Raw genomic sequence first — 20,232 nt, forward strand, 5'->3', positions numbered from 1 at the left:
AGCCTCTTCCTCGTGATCTCTATATATCTTTCACTTTCTTTATCTATCTCATACATTATATCTCAATGAGATCAATCACGGAGGCCGCTCTCATCCTCCTCCTCCTAGCGGCAGTCCCTGCCGTCTGCGCCGTAACTTTCCAAGTCGGAGATAATGCTGGTTGGGCCGCTGGTGTCAATTACACGACTTGGGTTAGTAGAAAGACTTTCAGAGTCGGTGACACTCTAGGTAAAGATTTTTCTGTTTGTTACATTACTTGCTTCACAAAATAATACTCATTTTCTCCCTCAGAAACTAATAAACATTTAGGTTAAAATTTGGTCATACAGATCACTTGCTACACAAGAAACTCGATTACTTTTTACCTTTCTAACAAGCTAATGATTTTTTTTGGTAACTCTTTATCGACCAATCAGAGTTCAAATATGGTCCATCACACTCGGTGTCCGTGGTGGATAAACCCGACTACGATGGTTGCGACAGTAGCAGACCGACGCAGAGTTTTTCCGAAAGAGACACAAAGATCAATCTTACAAGAGTAGGAACTATACACTTCATTTGCCCTACTTTTGGTCATTGCCTCGGTGGCATGAAACTCGCTGTTCCCGTACTTGCCGCCGTTTCATCAGCGCCTTCACCGTCTCCATCGGCGCCTTCGCCGTCTCCATCCCCGAAAAACTCAAAAAACGCTAAAAGTGCGGCGTCTAAGGCTAAGAGAATCATGAGCTATGGAAAGATTGGGGTGACGATGGTGTTGATTTACGGTGTGGTCGGATAATTCCCGCCCGTCGAACTTAGTCCATCGTCAACCGCTCTTCTTGTGTGTAATAAATTATTTCCTTTCATCAAAATACTTTTTTGTTTAATGTTTTATCTTTTCTCTTCTTTTTTTTTTTTTTTTTTTGTTTTTAACTGGTCATGGACGTAGCACAATGCGTCATTGTGATCATGTTCTACATGCTTACTGCGTAAAGTAAAATCGTAGCTCATTACCAAAAATCTGAGATTCCACTTTCGTCCGGTGGGTTCTTAATAATATTTGCCTAATAAAATGTGGAACATAATTAAGGAAATACAAGTTGAAATACAGTATATCTACTCCAAATTAGCGGGTCAAAGGACGGCTTCAAGTGATTTAAAAAACCAAATTGTATAAAGACAGAGAGCGTTGTATTATATTAACCCATGGTACACTGTAATCTAATAATCGCAACTTGTATTTTGTGTTAAAAAAAAAAAAACAAATCTAGTTCCAACAGCAACATTACATTTGACTACTGTGAAATATACACATCAAGGCGGACTCGGTTTTATTAGTAATATATGGACTGGTAAAAGATAAACAATCAGTGTTTGTTTGTCAAAAAAAAGAAAAAGATAAACAATCAGTGTGGCCAATATAGACTAGTTCACTGTTTGATTGTATTGTACGAGTACGGTATATGATACCTACTGTACGGTCTAGGGATTGAGCCAGTCCATCGCAGCACACAACTTTGATTTGAAGCAGAACCGATCAACCAATAAAAAAGGTGTGTGTAATTCGAGAGAGATAAAATCAAATCATATTGAATAAGGTCATGAATCAAAAACATTTGGTCGAGAATCATATTTTAAGACCTTTTTGGGGTCTTCTGAGTACTACTGGAAATGTAACCAAATGTATTATTAGCCCAAACACGAACTAACCAACAACGTTTTGCAAACGCCGAAAGTTAGAAAAATTGACCCCATACGAATCAAAATTTAAACCTTGTCTCATAGAAATAACAACCTAATGTCCCAGATTTCATGGAACCAACACTAGTATAGAGGAAACCGTAGAAACCAAGACAGGAAGTTAAGTGATGAGCGACCGAGAGAGAGAGAAAGAGAGGAGAGACAAGCCTCGTCTTCTTTTTGCTTGTTTGCTCTGTTGTTGTTTTAGGCTTTGATATAGTGTCTCTGAGGTGTTAGATCTTTCTACTTACAATGTAGTCTTTGGTAAAGCTATTTGCTACTGACTGAGAAGACTGTATGATGGCAAATCTTCAAGACGTGTAATGTCTTCAACCATAATCTCTCTCTCCAGTTGCCGCCTTGTCGATTTCATGACAGTCTGTCATTCACACGATTATCAGTTTAGCCACAAATCATTTGGTGAACTTATGTATAGGCCAAGATAAAACACCAAGAAAGTCAAATATATGACAATTAAAGGCCATGGTTCTTCAAAACTAAAACTTTCAGCGACATTAGAATAGGTTACAGGATTACACTTACATTAAATTCCATGTATGACGCTCGCATGGAAAGCCATTGCTGATCCATCAGCTTGAAGGCAATGCAATAAAGAAGGTCAAACGCAGATTCGTTCACTGCTTACAATACAACACAAGTCGTAGAACACAAGCTTAGTAATCTAAATCGTGACAAGAGAAGAAGTCGTGAGATATAATCAGAATTGTCTGAAATTTACCCGAAAGGAATCTCAGAAATGTTTCCCCAACAACACTTCGTGGTTTCACTGTAATATTGAAGTGTAACTATTGTTAGTATGCACAACTAAGATAAAAGTTACTGAAGCTGAGTATCTCAAATAGGGTACTCAAATAAGTACCAAAAGCCTACGGCAAATACCCAATTAGAAGATCAAAATTAGGAGTGGTTATGCTAATAAAACTAGCTGTTACCATATTGCTGCCTGATGCAAACAACAAATAACAGCAGTTCACACTCTCTATCCAATCATCGAAATAATAAATGTGGCTATACCTGCCTCTAAGTCAAGCATCTGGATGAGCATGAACGTAATATTGATTCCAGCAACAGCAAAGGGGTATTCCCACACAGAACGATCCCCAACCTGTTTCCTCAAAAGGTCCTGGAAGGATTTCTACAGGAAACAAACAAGTGGCACAGAAACTTTACAATGTCATTACCTGGTAAAAATAATATCATATGTGATGGTAACAATCTACAGATACGGTGCCACTGGAATTGAAAAGTTTAAAAAGACAAAGACAGTTATACATAGAGGCTTACCGGGAATTTCCTAGCGAAGTACAACAAGTTTTCAAGAGATATGAAACCACCACCCCTGAGAGATGCAGTACCGGTGAATCAACTGGAAGAGGAAAAACGTAAGGATGATGATGAAAATGAGATGAGAGACTTGACATTACCTAAAATCTGTTGACGGATCTTTGCCCTGCCAACCCATTTCTTTCCACTGATTAGATACAACTCCGTGTAGCTCTTGTTCAGGGAAGGCAAGTTTCCAAAGGTCCTTCAGAGCTTCCTACACGCATATTGAAATAGCAGCCAATACTTTTTAAGTAACGCAGGTACAGCCTGACTAATAAAAGCTAGCATGGAGTAAAAAAAAAAAGATTGAAGCGCAGGTAAACTAGAAACAGCAACCAGCTATTGAGTGGCATAATTTCGTTGTCAAGCAGTCCTTACAAATAAACAATCCATAAAGGATAAGCGTACCTGATGATGAGGTATTGAGCTGTCATAGGCAACATCAATGCGGTTCTGCAACCTCTCAAGGCAATCCTCCTGAAACAACGAAAGTTATAAAAGCAGCTATTTTGAAAAAACATCAGACAAAACCAGAAGTCAAACTTACATGAGAGGAGGAAATCGAAACAAGTAATCAACATATAAAAAAAATGATAGCAGAGAAGAAAGAAGAAACAGAGGAAAAAGGAAACCTGAGAAGGTGTAAGATCAAAAGAAGGACGGGCATCGCTATCTCTCCCCTGAGCACAAACACAGGAAAGGCCACGGCCTAACCATGCTGCAGAGCCAGCAACAACCTCAGCTGCAATATAATATAAAAAAAAAATTGAGAATAATTAATGACTGACTAAGTCAAACAACAGATTAGAGAGGTGAAAGACAGAAGAAATTATATCCTATTTTAAAATACGTCTCTAGAAAACGTGAGAAGCAAATCTTATTCCGTTTACAAAACATACTCAAAGACAGAACGATGAAAACTTTCAAAGTAGTTAATTCCCAATAAAAATGGTTTACATCATCCATTATGATGAGCTATGGTTTTTGTTTGACAATCAAAATCGGAAGCATTGAAACTCTAAAGTAACATAACGATTACAGGGCTGACACGCGAATATAGTAATCTCAACTGGCGCGGCTATAGAAATCTCGAGATAACATAACGAAAACAAGCTGTGGAAACAATTCGTTAAAAAAAAAACAAAAAAAAAAAAAGAGAGAGATCAGAGATGTATGGATTTTAACTAAAAATAGCACTTACAAAGAAGATCCACACACATAATAATCTTATGAGATGAGCAACAGAAGCAAATCGCGAAACTTAGATTTGATCTCTAATCTCCAAATTAAAAACAAAAGGCAATCGCCAGCGAAGAGAGAGAGAGAGAGAGAGAGAGAGCTTAAGAAAGAGAAAACGTGGATAAAAAGTGAAAGAGATAGAGAGAGAGAGAGAGAGATGAAAAACGCGTTTGTTAGAAGAGAAGAAAGAGAAGAGAAGCAAAAAAAAAAAAAAAAAAAAGTGTGTGCGAGTGATGATGAAATAATAATAATGTAATTTTACCAGATGAAGAATGATAAACGCTTCCTCGTTCGAGACCTTGTGAAATCCGCCTCACTGCTACGAACGATCCTCCTCTATCATTCATCTCTCTCACTCTTCTCAATCACTGACTCTCTCTTCCGCTGCTCAATCACCAAATCTCTTCAATCAGAAAACCAAAAAAACAACTCATCAGAAAAACAAATACAGTTTTCGAATGAATCAATCAGAATCTGATCGAACAACAGTCGCCAATGCCGATCGCTAAGAAAAAAAAAAACTCAATCCATATCATCAAAAACTGATTCACATTAGAAAGAATTAGAGTAAATAAAAAAAAATAATAAAAAAAAGTAAATTACCGCCGGAAACGAACAAATCGGGCGTCACTGCTTCCGAGATCCACCGATCGAGTATCGCCGGGAAGTCTAGTTTAGGGCGGCGACTGAGCTTTTTCAATCAGATTCGCGGAATTTATTATGAAGAAGATTCGGCCGTTTCGTTTCTCTTCTTCTTCTTTGGGTTTTTAAGTAACACAGAGGGAGGATCTGGCGCGTGTGAAACACTCGCTATTAAGGGAATAAAAAAAAAAAAAGAAAAAAAAAGAGAGAGAGAGAGAGAGAGAGAGCTTCGTAACGGAAAAGTGTGAATGACTTCTCGTGCGTGCGGTCATCTGGAGGGGTATTTAAAGCCCGGGTCGTCAACAACAACAACAATCTTTCTAGTAATAATTTTGCATTTTTTTAAAAAGTATTTTTGTATTTTTAACCAATTTCTTCTAGATTATGTGATGTGTGCACATCGTTCGTTATTACTGTTTGTAACATAATAATACTAGTAAATTACTAGTTTATGAAAACGTTACTAATATATATAACTGAAATTACTACTATTGGTTTGAGTTTGTTTCTTCTAGAATAATACCATACAAACATCCTTGGTGATATTTGGATCTATTTAATTCGGTTTTACCAATATGTTTAATTTTGGCTATTTTTGTTTTTTTCCTTCTTCTATATTACTAACAAACCATTTAAGAGTTTTAACCATATATCTTCAGCGGTTATGCAAATGATTAGGCTATTACAACAACTGACATTTTTTTTATTACCTTCTCGAAGAAAAAAAAAAACTCATTTGAGTTAATAAGACAAATATTCCGCTTTCGATCTAGTTTTTTTGTGTGATTTGTGAATAGTAATTAAAAAAAATATCGAATCTAAAACTGAATTTTCGTTAGAAGATACTAGCTTTGTATATAGAAGTAATGATGTTGTCTCTTACAAGGCTAATCACATGGAGTAAGTGCGATCTTGGTCTCATCTCTCATGGGGGAGGGAGACAGTTTCATTACGGCGTGGGCCAATACACTATGACCGGTATGGTTTTACTATAGCCGACCCGCGTGTAGTATTAGTAGATTGCCTTTTCCTTTTTTGTTCGTGTGATTAGAGACATATTCACTTACTTATTTGCATCTATCTCAATTATTTGATCCTTACGTTTACTGCTTTAAAAAAAATTGAAATGAAAAATAGTAGTACTAGTTCCTTGCGTACGTTTAATGCAAATATATATTATACGATTGGGATATAAAACTCTCGACTCGGGAATTGTCAAAAGTCGGTGTCACGAGGCATGGCCGCATGGCTACTTTCTCCGACAAAGTCTCCGTTTTGCATATATAAAATGTTTCTAGATCCCAAAGATTATGGGTGTCAAAAGTGTTAAAAAAAAATAATTAAAACTTGTGTATAGGATACAGTAAACAAAAATGATCACTATATATATTCAAGTCCTTTTCTTATCAATTAAATTTGTGTACTCCATTATATAAGTAAAAAGAGAACAACAAACTTTTTTAACACATAAAACGAAGAAAATACAAGATATATCGAGAGACTTTATAAATGCATTTGTAATCGATTGTCGTAGACCAAAAATTTGATGCTGAACCCAAAATATACATAACTTCTGTAAGAGTCTTACAAAATAAACGATTTGCTAAGAAAATATACGACGTTTCGCTACTTTTGATTTTCAGTATTTAGCAGCGACAAAATAATTCATGATATTACAAGTTTTTATGCAGAGTCGTGCACCACGTACGCCAGCCAGCACAAACTCGAGTATCTTCGAAACACGATTTAACTCTAGCTAGACTACATATTTAATAGTGTTCAGTTCATGCTATTCATGTCCGATTTTATCATTAACTTAATTTCCTTGATGTTCACGATAAATTTATTATTCGATGACCTTTTGTCCAGTACTCCGTTTTAGCTCTGTTGACCAATGCATGAAAAAAACCTTTCATTTTGGTTAAATTTAGGGAACCCATATTGTGTGGCCGACCAGTATTGGCCGACTTTGATGGAAGCAACAACTTACCTGATTCTAGCTAATCACAGTTTTTTTAGTTAGGCCCATATATATTGTACACGCTATCTAACAAGTTCGCAATTCTGACGAGTAATCCTGTTCAGTTTTAACTTCCAAAACTCATTTTTTTAGTAGTTCATCATACCCCAAGTAAAGAAGCCTTTTTATAGTTACAACATTTAAACAAAGCAAAAGTAAAGAAGCCTTTTTATAGTTTTCAGCAAATAGTATATCGATACAACTATTTTTGCTTACAATGAATCATCATCATCACACACACAAGGCCTAATCAGAGAAGCCCATTGTAAAATATAAAACTAAAACTAAAGAAGAAAAAAACCAAGAGTGGGAGAAAAAACAAGAAAGAGAGACCATCTTTACATCTCCTATGTCCTGTCCTCCACTCTGTAACCAAAAAAGAAGTTGATATAAATTTTTAAAATTTTAAAATTAAAAAAATTAAAATTAAAAAAAAAAAAAGGGAAAACCCTAGATTTCTCCGTCTCTCTCCTTGCCTTTCTATCAAAGCTTGAGAAAGTTTGAGACTTTGAGAATCTAAAGCTCCAAATTTTGTTCTGGAGGAATCGAATTATGTACAAGGAACGTAGTGGAGGAGGTGGTGGGTCGTCGAGATCGGAGATCCTAGGTGGAGCTATTGATCGGAAACGAATCAACGATGCACTCAATAAGAAACTAGAGAAATCTTCAGCTTCCACCACCACATCTAGGGTTCTCACTTCTAAAGATAAAGATCCCTTTTCATTCACATCTACCGCCACTGCTAAATCTCAGCTTCCCGATGGTTTCTTTCTTTCACATCTGTGGTTTTTTTTTTGTTGTGGTAGGTTTAATTTTAATTTGCATTGTTCTTAATGATTCTTGCAGTGGAATCTGAAAGTGATAGTGAAGGGTCTGATGTGAGTGGATCGGAAGGTGATGATACATCGTGGATCTCTTGGTTTTGTAATTTGAGAGGCAATGATTTCTTCTGTGAAGTCGATGAAGATTATATTCAAGATGATTTCAATCTTTGTGGATTGAGTGGTCAAGTTCCTTACTATGATTATGCTCTTGATCTCATTTTAGATGTCGAATCTTCCAACAGTAAGTGTGTTAAACTACATTCTAAAAGTTAGAAACTTTTTGGCCTGAGTATCTTATTCTTTTTTGGGGGGATTTAGGTGAGATGTTTACGGAAGAACAGAATGAAATGGTGGAATCAGCTGCTGAGATGCTTTATGGTCTTATTCATGTTCGTTACATTTTGACAACTAAAGGAATGGCTGCAATGGTTAGTGTTTCTTTTTTACTCTTGTGTTTACGTTTTGGTGCTTTTTTTTAAACTTCCTTTGTTGTTTGCTTAACGACCTCTCTCTTGTTACTGATCTCTCTGTCTAGACTGACAAGTACAAGAACTGTGATTTCGGGAGATGCCCGAGAGTTTTCTGTTGCGGTCAGTCTTGTCTCCCTGTTGGACAATCCGACATCCCGAGATCGAGTACTGTTAAGATATACTGCCCAAAATGCGAAGACATATCTTACCCACGATCTAAATTCCAAGGCAGTATCCTTTTTCTCTGTTCATAATTTTGGTTTTACCATTTCAGTGAAAGCTTTAGCTTCAGTTGAGAACACTCTGATGATCTTGAGTGTTTATTGTATCTTATCGTTTTCCCTTAAATGACTTCTGCAGATATTGATGGAGCCTACTTTGGAACCACATTCCCTCACTTGTTCCTGATGACTTACGGGAACTTGAAGCCGCAGAAGCCGACTCAAAACTACGTCCCAAAAATCTTTGGTTTTAAGGTACACAAACCATGATGCTTACCGCGCTGCATTCTCAATGGTGATACATTTTTAGTGGCTCGGTTTTTGCATCCGGATGAGCAACGGAAAACGATAGCTGCGGTTTGAATGAACGAACATACATCAATCATTGGGTAAGAAGAGGATGAGAGCTAAAATGAAGTTGGAAGATGGAATCTTGAAATAATCTACAATGAAGTTCCAAGAAAACTTGTAAGCGCAACACAACAGCCTGGCTCTTTCAGGGAAAAGAAAAGACGCTTATCGGGGTTAGTTGGATTTTTGTTTTTAACTGTTGTTTCCCTTCTCAGCTTATTATTATTTGTCTTTCTAATTTCATGTAAAACCTCAGAAATTGTTTCTAATCAGAAGAGCCTCTTAGTTTATATGTCAAAAGCGTGTAATTTCTTTTTGTTCCAGATCGTTACCAAGAACTAAATTTTGTTTGTGTAAGACAAGCGCATCCCGGTTAGAACAGTTTCATTTTAGAACAAATCAAAACTTTAAGAATTTATTCACCGTTTCTGTATAGGAAATTATCTGCACTGCAAATGTGATAATCCAACACTTGTAATAATAGGTTGTTGGTCGGTAAGTATCCCAAAGTCTGAAAGGGGTTATTTATAACGTTTGTCTAGTTCTAGTGCTATATCAGAATCAGAATTGGGGAAAGAAAGCAAAAACATCAAATGCGCGCAAATACACTTTGGTATTGGCGCTTTATATAGATTGATCGGTAAAGTATTAGTACGAGAGAGAGTACTGTAACGAAATTAACCTAAATGAGTATTTAAGAAAATCAAGGTTGGTAGTTTAAGTTACAATTAACAAATCCTATATCAAAATAGATATTTAACATTAAGGTTGGATTGAATTTCGATGATATCAGTACTGATTCAAACCTTAAAAGCTAGTTAAGGATATAAATATCGTAAGAACACTTGTTAAAAACCAACTAAAACATTGAATAAAAACCTCCTTCACTGCTTAATGTAATAATAAAGTCTTGATTCAAAACCACAAAAGCATAGAGTCTACAAAACTCAATTGTCAAAACGAAGAAACAAAATATAAAAGCCACCAAGTCTGCTACCTCAACCTTCTGATTGTGCTTCTAACAGAGACCGCACTGGCGGTGCTGCAATTCACACACAAGGTTTAACCCTCGATCTGCTCCCTCAACCTTCTGATTGTGCTTCTAACAGTGACCGCACTGGCGGTGCTGCAATTCACACAAGGGATTAAAAGTCTTGTCAGAAAACAGATACTAAATCATTAATAAACACAAAGCAAAATATATAAAAATCAGGATTCACTTACTTCATGGTGTAAGCACCACCAGCCTTGACCTTGCCACAATCCTTGCATCCCCAGATACCGACAGCCTTTCGCTTTACTCCGTACTGCAACCATTAATCAATATCCACATTCAATAAACATAAGAGATTCAGGAAATCACAAACAAAAGAGAAAGATGAACCCCTTACCTTGCCGCAGAAGTCACAGAAGTACTTGCTGTGCTGGCTGACCTCCATCTTCTTGATCTGCTTCCTGATACTCGCACCATAACGTGTTCCTGAATCATAACCACATTCCATGTGTTAAGAAGAGACAACTCACAACACATAAATAAACAACAGAGACCCCAAATAAAAAAACAATAACGTAAATCGAAACCATAGAAGACAGATCTCTCACATATCGACATCGCACTATGAGAAATGAACGAATCTAATAATATTCATAAACTCCATTACGAAACATTATACCAAATGAGCTACACAACTAAGCAAGCAAACTGCAGATCCTATTCTACCATCCAAATCGAAATCAAACTGAGGAAGCTTACCGTATTTGCCGACGATTCCGACCTTCTTCGTTCTCTTCGCCTGTGGTAAGAGACAAGAGAGAGAGTAAAGGAAGTCAGAATAATGTAAGAATACTCAGATCAACTACAAAACTTGCAATATCTCAAAACGAAAGCTCGAACGAGAGAACAGAAGGAGACTACATATCTATCTATGGGATTACAACGATGATAAGAGCAACAACCAAGAGAAAAAGGAGAGGCGGCGTCTCACCATTTTCGGAGCAAGCAGGAAGGGAACACCACGCCGTAAGATAAGAAACCCTAGTGAACAAGTTCCTCTGGCCACTCTTAGCCCTTTTTATATACGAATCATGTTAGGGCATTTTCTTCATATGGGCCTTATGACCATCATCATATATGGGCCATCAACTAAGCCCAACTTTTAAGACATTAAGAGCCCTTTTTGTTTTTTTTTCCCTTTCACATGGATTGCAGAATATTTTTGTTCACCTCCTAGAACCTTTTTGCACTAAATATCACCGATCTCATCTAATTTAATCAAGTTTGTTATAACGGTTTTGTAAGAACATTGAGCTCTCTGTGCTCTTAAACTTTTGGTTATATATATACGAGAGAAAGGTTAACTAAAAAATTGAAATATTTTGGAAGGTTTTGCTATATAATAAAATAGAGAAACTCCTTTTTTAACAAATTAGTTTTGTCGAAGCACTTAAAAAAAGTGAAAAGACTTTTAAGAGAAAGGAACGAAAAAAAAAAAAAGAAGAAGAAAAGGAACTCAAAAGATGGTTCCAATTGTTTTTTTTTTTTCCTAAGTAAATTTCTCTAATATCTTAGACCGGTTAGGTGCAGGAGGTTTGAAATCTTCAATCCTCAGACCTGAGCTCCGGCGAATCTCAACCAAAGCTTCTTCCCCAGCTTCTGTCTTTATCATCTCCAAAACACTCCCAAGAACATCTCCGCCTAATCCAAACTCTATTAGACTTCCTGGTTCCTCTCCTCCTTCTCTGATTAACCGACCAATCTCTGTCAATGTCACTACTTTCTCTGTCACACTTTTACCAAAGATTCTACCAAGAAACTCTGCTGCTTTCGGAGCATCATTTACGGCATCCTCCAGGGTTGTCAAAACAGATTCAAACCTGTGTAAACAACACAGCAACAGATTTATTTAAGCCCATTTGATCGGAGTGCGACTTAGAGATTTATGGGGGGGGGCTTTGTTTACTTACCCTTTCACTAGTTGGACCTCGGTTAAAGCGTTGTCAGCAGATTTCACAAGGTTAACAAGGAGCTCTGCTAAAAGATTCCTTTCTTTGTCTTTTCTCTCAAACGAATCAGATACCCACAGAGAAATCATTGTTGGGTGATAAGCTGGTGAATTCATATCTTTCATGCACAAACCAATCTCCTTCTCATCTCGGGCACTGCATAACAAACTCACCAAAGTGCTTATCAATAAAAAAAAAATAGGTGACCACAATACGGCAAAAGTATAGAAACTAACAACACAACACTTCATTCAGTATCAAAAGCGACAGACTGACTTTAAACTATCACATGTGGTCTAAAACGCACAAACCTGTCAGATGTTCACCATTTATTAGAGATTCTATCAAAACAAGGAACAATGTCTCTCCTAAGTATTATTAATCCGTTTTGTTAGGAACCAATTCTAATATACCTACTTCACGTACTATATACACTTTATCAGATAATCTGCCCTTGTAAAACAAACGTGCGAATTGAAAACGAATCAACTGTAGTTTGATCCAACTGTACCTACGTAGGTTTTCATATACTGTTATGCTAAATGTGGCAGTATCTGATCACTATGCAGAGAACGTAACAAATGACCAGCAAGAAAGGAGAGATATAGTACCTGTAATATTCCTTAATTGCAGACAATGACATATTTTGTAACCGTTCCTCAGACAAAGCATTTTCTCGAGGACTGTTTACTGTGGACGATGGCCCTTGTACTACTTGCCTAGCAGATGAAACTTCTGGTGACGGATCAGAAGCACGAGACAGACTTGCAAATTCCCTGTGGACATACGCTGTTCCCCGCTCTTGAGGACTTGACCGTCCGTGAGTAACAGGACTTGCAGGTCTTTGTGAGCCAAAACCATTCAAACCACCAGCCGGTCGCCTATAATCTCCACCACCGGCCTGAGTCGCATCAGACTGATAAGTGTTTGATACTAGTGCAGGCCTTCTAGACATTCCCTGACCAAGACCACCTTGCGGACCCAAGGTAATAGGCTCATCACCTACTGACCTTTGAGGCATTGGAACCATCCTATGCTCATAAGGTGGCCTTTCATCATATCGAATGTCCTGATTACTAAAGCCACGACCTTGAGGTGGTCCATGGAAACCACCCATTTGGGCACTTGGAGGTGATAGCATTCCTCCTCCCCCCCTAGGACTAAACTCCATATGTCCTCTTCTTGCTGATGAATTCATCGAGGGTCCACGTGAAAGCCTGTTAGCTTGAGTTTGGCGTTCTTGTGCAGCATCTCTGTGCACTTCCTCAATTTTTTTTGGTCCTTCGACCTTCATTCTCTCTTGCCATTTGTTCTTTCGCAAATCGATGGCATTAATCAACATGAACCTCACCCTAGACGACAATTCTTGTTTGCATGATAGCATTTTCATTTTCTCAAAATACCCATCCATAAGGCCCTTGGCTTTCTGATGATCGATCATAACTCCTATCGTACTCATTAGTTTACAAAGAGCTTCAATGTTCTCTTCATGAGGATCTTGATTAAACCCGAGCAACTTCTGGATGCATGCGTGCATGATTTTCTCAGTCAACATCCTTTTCTTGTATAACTCACCAATAAGTCTAATATTACCGAGCATTCTCCTTCGCACCTGGAGTCTTTTCTCTTCCCGTTCCTCCTCGGTTTGTTCTACTTGTCCTTCTTCGGCTACTCTACTGGCTTCCTCCTCTTCTTTCTCCCCTCTCTCAAATTCTTCCTGACATTTATTGAGAAGCAATCTTTTGAAAGTAATCTTTTCACCATTCTCATTAAAATCAGGTAACGCCCCAGAAAGATGTACACAGAAATCTGCATACATCTCACAGAAGGTAGGCTCCATCAAGGCTTTGTCAAATATCTGTGAAATGACACCAGAAAGCGTAACAGCGTTGTCGATGTTGACACTTTTAACTTGCTCAAACAGTTTCTCAAAGTTTTGCGGGGTCAACTTGTTCAGGATTCCCTTTAATAGCCTTTGTTTTGCTTGTTCTTCATCTGCAACTGTACCCACTTGGTATTTTCTCTCAGCTTTGTGCATCACCTGCATAGGAGCATGTGGAGAAGGAAAAAGTCCCTTTTGTTGGAAGTTTGAACCACGTTGCCATAAGTCGGGGGTATTTCTGCCCATTCCTCCCATAGGACCCACAGGTTGCATCGGTCTAGACATAATCGGTCCCTGCATACGAGGGTTTCTTAAAACTCCTGAGTTTCCTCCTTGACCAGGTCGGAAACCTACGTTACCCCCATATCCTGCTGGAAGAGAACCCTGATTCTTTGTCCATCTATCATCAACCATATTGGTAGGACGACGATCTAATCGAGCATTACTCCCTTGGCGATCCATAACCTTTCCAGGAGTAGGATAAGAATCATGTTCATGATGAGATGCAGCCATATAAGCAAAAATCAAGGCATTAGCAATATCAGGCGAAAGGTCAAATCCCACAGGGAGAGTAGTACACAGGTCTGCAAACTTAAGAAGGAAATCACGGGAGTACTTCTTTTCTGTATTGCTGCAGCTGTCTCTGGCCTCATCTGAGGAACTTCTCTTAGCATTCACAGAATTATCTGCAGTTTCCAACTTTGGTGTAGAAACATCGGCCGCATCTTCCCAGTCTTCTGGTTCATTTTTCACTGGTTCAGCATCCACAGTGGCTTCAGCAGTAGCCTGAGGTATGACAGGTGCCGGCTTCTGGTTTGAAACATCATGAACAACATTTGAGCTCTCTAACGGCTCTTTCTTTTCTTCAGGCCCTTTGTACGCATTATAAAGATCAGAAGTTGTCCCTGCAGCATCTGCTTTTTGAAGGATTTCTTTTATCTTCTTCTTTCCTTTTGTAGAAGTATTTCTTCTTGTGTTCGATTCAAATGCGGATTTATCTTTTGAAAGAGTAGCTGGGGCAGAGGTCAAACTATCACCAGAATTTTCTACACCATGATGTCTCGATGACGTTTCCGAATGTCCAAGAGGAACTGTAGAAGACTGAATATGCGTAGAATGTGGAAGCTCAGAGCTCGTACCATCTGTAACTTCAGCCAAGTTTTCAGAGCTCGTACCATCTACCTCATTCTGTGCCTTCTCAAGCACACCTGACACTGTTTCGTGTTTTTCATCAGAAATTACAGACCTTTCAACAACCATATCAGAAACAGTCTGTTCATCACATTTTAGGTCTTTCTCTTGAGTTGAAGAACCAGAAATCTCTGATGAGGCATGGCTTGACCCTTGCATAGATTCGTCAATATTTGTATCTACTGAATCAGACGTTGGAGTATCAGATGTAGGAGACACCTCCATGAGTTGCTTCTTAAATCCGTTGGTAGCTGGGAGTGATGAATTTTCCTTGGCAGCAACAGTTTCTGTTTCGGGAACAGAGACCAGAGAGTCTGGCATAGTCTGTCCACGATCCTGAGGAAATAGCGCCAAAAAAATTAAAGCAATTTAATCAAGTAATAAACAAGAAAAAATGAATAATACCCAAAATCAAAACATAGTATCATACCTCAGTCAAATTATGAGGGGATTCCACCCTACGTGTCTGATTCTCAGCTGAGATCGACTCACTCACCATTTCCGCTCTTCTAATTTCAGTCGCTGGCCGAGCAGACGAATTAGGTACTACAGAGACAAAACCAGGTTTAGGCTGCTGTGAAGAGCTCAATGAACCTGCATCCACGTCCTTTTGTGACAGAGAAATGTTAACTTCTCCATGTGACTTGGCTTTTGGTGATCCAAGCTTTTCAGAAGCCCCAGCTGGCTTCACTGATACCTTCGCATAAGCAGGTAGGGCAGATGACATCACATTTTGGGCAGTGCGTGCTTTCACAGAGGAAGAAGAATCAGATGAAACATGTGCCAGAGCTGCAGGTCTGATATGCTGTGGAGCGGTATGAGCAGGTTGGTTGATAATTTGTACTCTCTGGGACCCATCAATAACTGGGAAAGGATATCTTGGTGCCTGAGCAGATGACATTGGACCACTGTTTAAGGGTACAGAACCCGGAGGATATATCATAGTATTAGAGTTAAATGAGGGTTGCACCAAATTGACTGGTCGTGGAGCAAATGATGAAACTGGCTGTGATCTGGGGGGTGTGTTAGAATGCTGTTTTAAAGCCGCTGATTCGCCATCTGGATATGGGTCACCACGTCGATCAAGCCTCAGCTCTTCGTGTGTGTCAGGATGAGTAATCTTTACAGGCGTCGTCTTGCGTGCCCCACCATATTTTCCTCCTTGTTGCTGGGGATATTGTGGGCTCAAACCCACACCAACGTGGCCTAACTGAGGGTGAATCTGAGCACCCATTGGAGTTGCAAAACCATGTCCCTGAGCCTGATGCATCATACCCTGATGATGCATCGGATGTGATGGAAGACCCTGAAAGAACACCTGCGGCTGGATTTGAGGTGAATTTCCCATAGATAATCCCATTGGCATTGGCATTTGAAACGAGGATGCGGTCACTGGAGGCTGCATATGCATGTTCGGCCCACCGAAATGTACAGGGTGAGGAACCTGAGCATGCTGATATGGTGTCTGCACAGCAGGCATGCGAATATTTGTAATTGGAGACTTCTGCGTTTGACTTGGAGGGGATATATGTGGGACTTTAATATCTGCTTTTTCACTCGTTGGATTGTGCCCCTCTTTCCTCATCAACTGATTATCTGCAACCTTATTTGATAAATCTTTTTTGGGTACAGAAGCTGGCACATTTGGCGCCGTTCTTACAGAAGATTGCTGCATCTGCAAAACAATAGTTGGTTGTGTCATAAACGAAAGGCAAAGTTGAGAACAAAATGTAATAAAAGGCATTAAATTATATGGAGATAAATGATCACAGCATCCAAAGCCCAGCAAAACACAATACAAATAACAGAGCATTTAGAATCACAGAACCAAAGTTTGAGACACTGACTAGTGGCCATCCTATATAACCAAGAACCATTCATGTAGGCAACAATCACATTAACAGCAGATGTAAAATACTACAAGGTGGACCTGGGCACGTTTCTGCTCATCCATATTCGGAGGTGCTGAGCTAGTTCGAGCAGGAATCTATAAAAACCAACAGGGCAGATGGTTTAGGTGTTGATGGACAAATCTAACAAACAGAAGGAAGGAAAAACAACAGACCTTCATCAGATCAATAGACCCAAACTGCAAAGCAAATGCTTGAGAAGCGTCTCCAGAGGCTGCCACAAAAAACAAAATCATGATAAAAAAAACTTATACCTTTACGGATGTACAGAGGAATTTAGTCAAGCTTCAACGCTCAGTGACAACAACAACAAATTAAAAAAAAAGAAAAAAAAGGATTCAACAAGAGCTACCTTTGGCTGTGTTGGGCGTATCATTGTTCTTGAAAGTCATGGCGGTAGACTGAGAAGTTGGAGCCTTCGGAATAGGTCCACTGTTTCTGTTGATTGATTCAGTTGTTCCACCAACAACCGGTTCACCAGACACTCCTGTAACTAACAAGACAGTGTAAGATAAGTTGGACTTAAAACCAAACCGATCACTCACACAGTGACCAAAATCATCCGAAATTATCCAATTTAAAAACTTTTTGATCAAATAAAAGCTAATCCGGGATTAAAGATCATACCTTGAGAGCGAGAGTGTGCATTTGGACCATTGTGATTGTTAGGATGCAAACCATCCTTGGAAACAGAATGATTCACAGGTGGCAAATTCACCCTAGGCTGCCCTCCTCCTCCTCCTCCTTGAGCATTGCTGGGCTTCTTAAAACTGCAGTAAATACCAAATAAAAGGATCAAAATTTCCATGTCCCTTCCAAATGAAACAAAAGAAAGAAAAAAAAAATCGAATTTGATTAGAACCTGCGATTGGAAGGCAAGGAAGAAGAATCAACAAAAGGGGCAGGGGAAGGGGCAGGCGCAGGGGAAGGAGGAGCGCCGGCTCCCTTACCATAACCGGCGGCGGGAGAAGATCGGTGTTGTTGCTGTTGGTGTTGTTGTTGGTGGTGGTTACCGGTGGATCGACCAGTTCTACGGTATTGAGTCTCGCTTCTGTCGGGCCTTGATTGATTGTAGGACATCTATAACAAACCCTAATAATCTTCACACTGTTTTTTTTTTTGTGTGTGCAAAGCTTAAAATTCTAACAGCTCTCTGTAATGGAGTGAAACGACGATGCTAAATGGAAAAAGATAAAATTAGGGTTTTATTGGACGGACATGATTATAGGACCAAGAAAAGACGGGGAGAGAAGAGATGAATGTAGTTGTAGAGAGAGCAACTCAACAATATCAATATGCCTGCCTTATTATCAAAAAAAAAAAATGGAAAAATTTAGTGAAAAAAAAAAGACTAGTATGGTAAAGAAGTACCAGAATCGTAAATAATCTGAAATCTTAAGGGTATAATCGATGATTAAATTAAGTTAATCTCGTAGCTTAAAAAGTACTTTGTCCGGTCAATGCTAAGAAAATATCAAAATAGAGGTTTCAGGCGATCGCGGAGAAACTGAACTAACTCTTTTTAAGCCAAAATTTTTTTAATCAATAATTAATTAAAAAAAAAACTTGATAATAATTTAGAAAAATGTAATTATAATAGGTCAGGGTGGAAGATATTTGTTGTTATTTCGTTTGAATAGAAAAAGTTTGCGTTGACATAACCAAAAAAAACTTAATGTTGAATTTTCCACATTTAAAAAAAATAAAACAAGCTAATAATGAATTTATAACATGTAACAAATTATGACACGTGTGAGTAGAATGATTTTCACATTTAGCTATAAATTTTAAGAATTATTATATGAAATCATTATATCTGTATTGTTTTGCACAGAAAAAAATAATGTGTTTTTAATGAATAATTTTCAATTTTTATGTTGATACGTCAGATCATACATTTTTTTTTATGTTCAACTGAATACAAATATAAGCATTGTCCATATAATTAGGTGATTTCGGAGTTAAGATAGGGGCACAAGAGAATTAAAACCCATAATAAAGCTTTCCTCATAGTAGAAAGTTAGGTGATCGCTCTATGTGTCCAATTAGGTGGTTTACTTTATTGTCTACTTTAGAATTTGCTTTTTTGGGGAGAGTATTAACTTGAGTTTCTTTTTCAAAAAAAGTTAATTGTATTAACTTAGAGTTACTTGTTCAAGTACCTCATAAAATCTTAAAAATGATGGATGTACGTAATCCTATTCTTCTCTATGAGAAAGGCCCAATACTGAGAATCTAATAAATAGACCACAAATGTTCACATTGGGCCACGTAATTTTAAGAGAAGCCCAGTTGAATTGTAAAAGAAACTTCGGTTTTGCATTATTTTCTTCTCTTTAAACAACAGAGAGAATCATCAAGAAACACACACAAAGATCTCTCTTCTCGTCTCTCAGTGGTAAAAAGTAAAAAATAGAACCAAAAATTTAAGCAGATAGAACAAAAAAAACTTCACAGCCAATAATATACTTTGGCTTCTCTGTTCTCTCTCTCTCTCTTTATTAAGAAACTCCACATCCAATCTACAAAGGTCGGATGAAGAGGCAATAAGTACTAATTAAGCCATGATGAGAGTTTTTGTCCGTATGGTTTCCCCGGCGACAGAATCTTTCGGATCAGACGATTTCCGGAGAGATGATCCGGAAGACGACGACGTTTTTCTCCAGCTCTTTGATTTGATTTCATCAGACTCAATCTGTTCTTGCCTACACTCTTGGCTACAGAATGCCATGTCTCCTCTGCAACAACAAAAAAGAAAGAGAAATCGATCAGAACAAGGTATCAAAACCATAAACTGAAAATGTTTAATTAATCACTTGGAAGAAATAAGTATCTGATGGTTAAGTTCTTTGTTTTGTTTGGATCGCAAGCAACGAATTAAGTACCTGTACATGAAAATGTCAGAGTTGATAGAAAGGGTTTTGCGACAAAGAGAGCAAGATTCTAGAAAGTGTGGCTCCTCGCTGTCCACATACCCAACGTAATACGAATCCATTGGTATATTAGCTACGAGGTTCTCGGATTCTTGATGACAGCTAAAGGAATCAAGAAGAAGAGATGGGACGTTTCAAGGAGGAATAAGAAACAGAAGAAGAAGCTCATATATAAACCATGGTGGAGTGTTGGGTCTTATATAGAAAGCCAGCTTTTTGATCGCCTGTGTCACGGACCATTATAGCTTCTGTGGTTCTCGATCAATTATTATTCGTAACCGTTCATTCCTATGTAAAACTCAAATGTTTCCAATGATCATCACATTTTTTTATTTTATCCGTGATTTAAGTTATAATTCAATGATTAAAAAATAAAAAAGGGAGTTCGGTGGTGTTTAGTGTAGTTTTCTTAGCTTAGGGTGAGTGCTTTTTAACTCCCTAGCTAAAAACGTGATCATAGACACACACTCTATCACGTAA

The 20,232-nt window shown here is 38.2% G+C and overlaps 6 protein-coding genes across 13 annotated transcripts; 2 read left to right on the forward strand and 4 right to left on the reverse strand.

Moving 5' to 3' along the window:
- The first annotated feature begins 27 nt into the window (after positions 1–27).
- Positions 28–873, forward strand: LOC104699882 (uclacyanin-3-like). The gene is made up of 2 exons (XM_010415277.3): positions 28–228; positions 417–873. Exons 1-2 carry the CDS (start codon positions 66–68, stop codon positions 776–778), a joined length of 525 nt encoding a protein of 174 aa, XP_010413579.2. The 5' UTR covers positions 28–65; the 3' UTR covers positions 779–873.
- A 676-nt stretch (positions 874–1,549) lies between these two features.
- LOC104699883 (uncharacterized) lies at positions 1,550–5,248 on the reverse strand. Of its 4 annotated transcripts, none has more exons than XR_015560765.1 (10): positions 4,909–5,205; positions 4,568–4,708; positions 3,699–3,808; positions 3,475–3,543; positions 3,165–3,280; positions 3,025–3,079; positions 2,759–2,875; positions 2,459–2,506; positions 2,263–2,357; positions 1,550–2,098 (listed from the first exon to the last, which is right to left on the reverse strand). XR_015560765.1 is itself a non-coding variant. In XM_087456519.1 (10 exons), exons 2-10 carry the CDS (start codon positions 4,650–4,652, stop codon positions 1,997–1,999), a joined length of 801 nt encoding a protein of 266 aa, XP_087312645.1. In that variant the 5' UTR covers positions 4,653–4,708; positions 4,909–5,248; the 3' UTR covers positions 1,550–1,996. The 4 variants fall into 4 exon arrangements, 2 of the variants coding, with proteins under 2 accessions (XP_087312645.1, XP_010413581.2); XM_087456519.1 differs by having other exon boundaries at positions 2,755–2,875; positions 4,909–5,248; XR_015560766.1 differs by lacking the exons at positions 4,568–4,708; positions 4,909–5,205 and adding an exon at positions 4,268–4,533.
- A 1,952-nt stretch (positions 5,249–7,200) lies between these two features.
- LOC104699884 (casein kinase II subunit beta-3-like) lies at positions 7,201–9,133 on the forward strand. Of its 2 annotated transcripts, none has more exons than XM_010415280.3 (5): positions 7,201–7,730; positions 7,814–8,032; positions 8,110–8,219; positions 8,327–8,492; positions 8,622–9,133. In XM_010415280.3, the coding sequence occupies exons 1-5, from the start codon at positions 7,520–7,522 to the stop codon at positions 8,750–8,752; spliced, it is 837 nt and encodes a 278-aa protein (XP_010413582.1). In that variant the 5' UTR covers positions 7,201–7,519; the 3' UTR covers positions 8,753–9,133. The 2 variants fall into 2 exon arrangements, with proteins under 2 accessions (XP_010413582.1, XP_010413583.1); XM_010415281.3 differs by having other exon boundaries at positions 7,281–7,730; positions 8,327–8,489.
- A 567-nt stretch (positions 9,134–9,700) lies between these two features.
- LOC104699885 (large ribosomal subunit protein eL43y-like) lies at positions 9,701–10,877 on the reverse strand. The gene is made up of 5 exons (XM_010415282.3): positions 10,819–10,877; positions 10,587–10,626; positions 10,225–10,313; positions 10,058–10,140; positions 9,701–9,959 (listed from the first exon to the last, which is right to left on the reverse strand). Exons 1-5 carry the CDS (start codon positions 10,819–10,821, stop codon positions 9,896–9,898), a joined length of 279 nt encoding a protein of 92 aa, XP_010413584.1. The 5' UTR covers positions 10,822–10,877; the 3' UTR covers positions 9,701–9,895.
- A 330-nt stretch (positions 10,878–11,207) lies between these two features.
- On the reverse strand, positions 11,208–18,313 carry LOC104699887 (eukaryotic translation initiation factor 4G). 4 transcript variants are annotated; one of them, XM_087456521.1, is made up of 9 exons: positions 17,682–18,313; positions 17,447–17,589; positions 17,172–17,306; positions 16,975–17,033; positions 16,840–16,896; positions 15,340–16,584; positions 12,448–15,245; positions 11,798–11,992; positions 11,208–11,707 (listed from the first exon to the last, which is right to left on the reverse strand). In XM_087456521.1, the coding sequence occupies exons 1-9, from the start codon at positions 17,897–17,899 to the stop codon at positions 11,377–11,379; spliced, it is 5,181 nt and encodes a 1,726-aa protein (XP_087312647.1). In that variant the 5' UTR covers positions 17,900–18,313; the 3' UTR covers positions 11,208–11,376. The 4 variants fall into 4 exon arrangements, with proteins under 4 accessions (XP_087312647.1, XP_087312646.1, XP_087312649.1 ...); XM_087456520.1 differs by having other exon boundaries at positions 17,172–17,312; positions 17,682–18,231; XM_087456523.1 differs by lacking the exon at positions 16,840–16,896 and having other exon boundaries at positions 17,682–18,188.
- Positions 18,314–19,116: 803 nt separating this feature from the next.
- LOC104699888 (FCS-Like Zinc finger 3-like) lies at positions 19,117–20,059 on the reverse strand. The gene is made up of 2 exons (XM_010415288.3): positions 19,705–20,059; positions 19,117–19,557 (listed from the first exon to the last, which is right to left on the reverse strand). The coding sequence occupies exons 1-2, from the start codon at positions 19,812–19,814 to the stop codon at positions 19,377–19,379; spliced, it is 291 nt and encodes a 96-aa protein (XP_010413590.1). The 5' UTR covers positions 19,815–20,059; the 3' UTR covers positions 19,117–19,376.
- Between the last annotated feature and the right edge of the window lie 173 nt (positions 20,060–20,232).

Source organism: Camelina sativa, chromosome 7 (assembly GCF_030686135.1).
Source record: "Camelina sativa cultivar CO46 ecotype springtype chromosome 7, ASM3068613v1".
In the NCBI taxonomy this organism is placed as follows: Eukaryota; Viridiplantae; Streptophyta; class Magnoliopsida; order Brassicales; family Brassicaceae; genus Camelina; species Camelina sativa.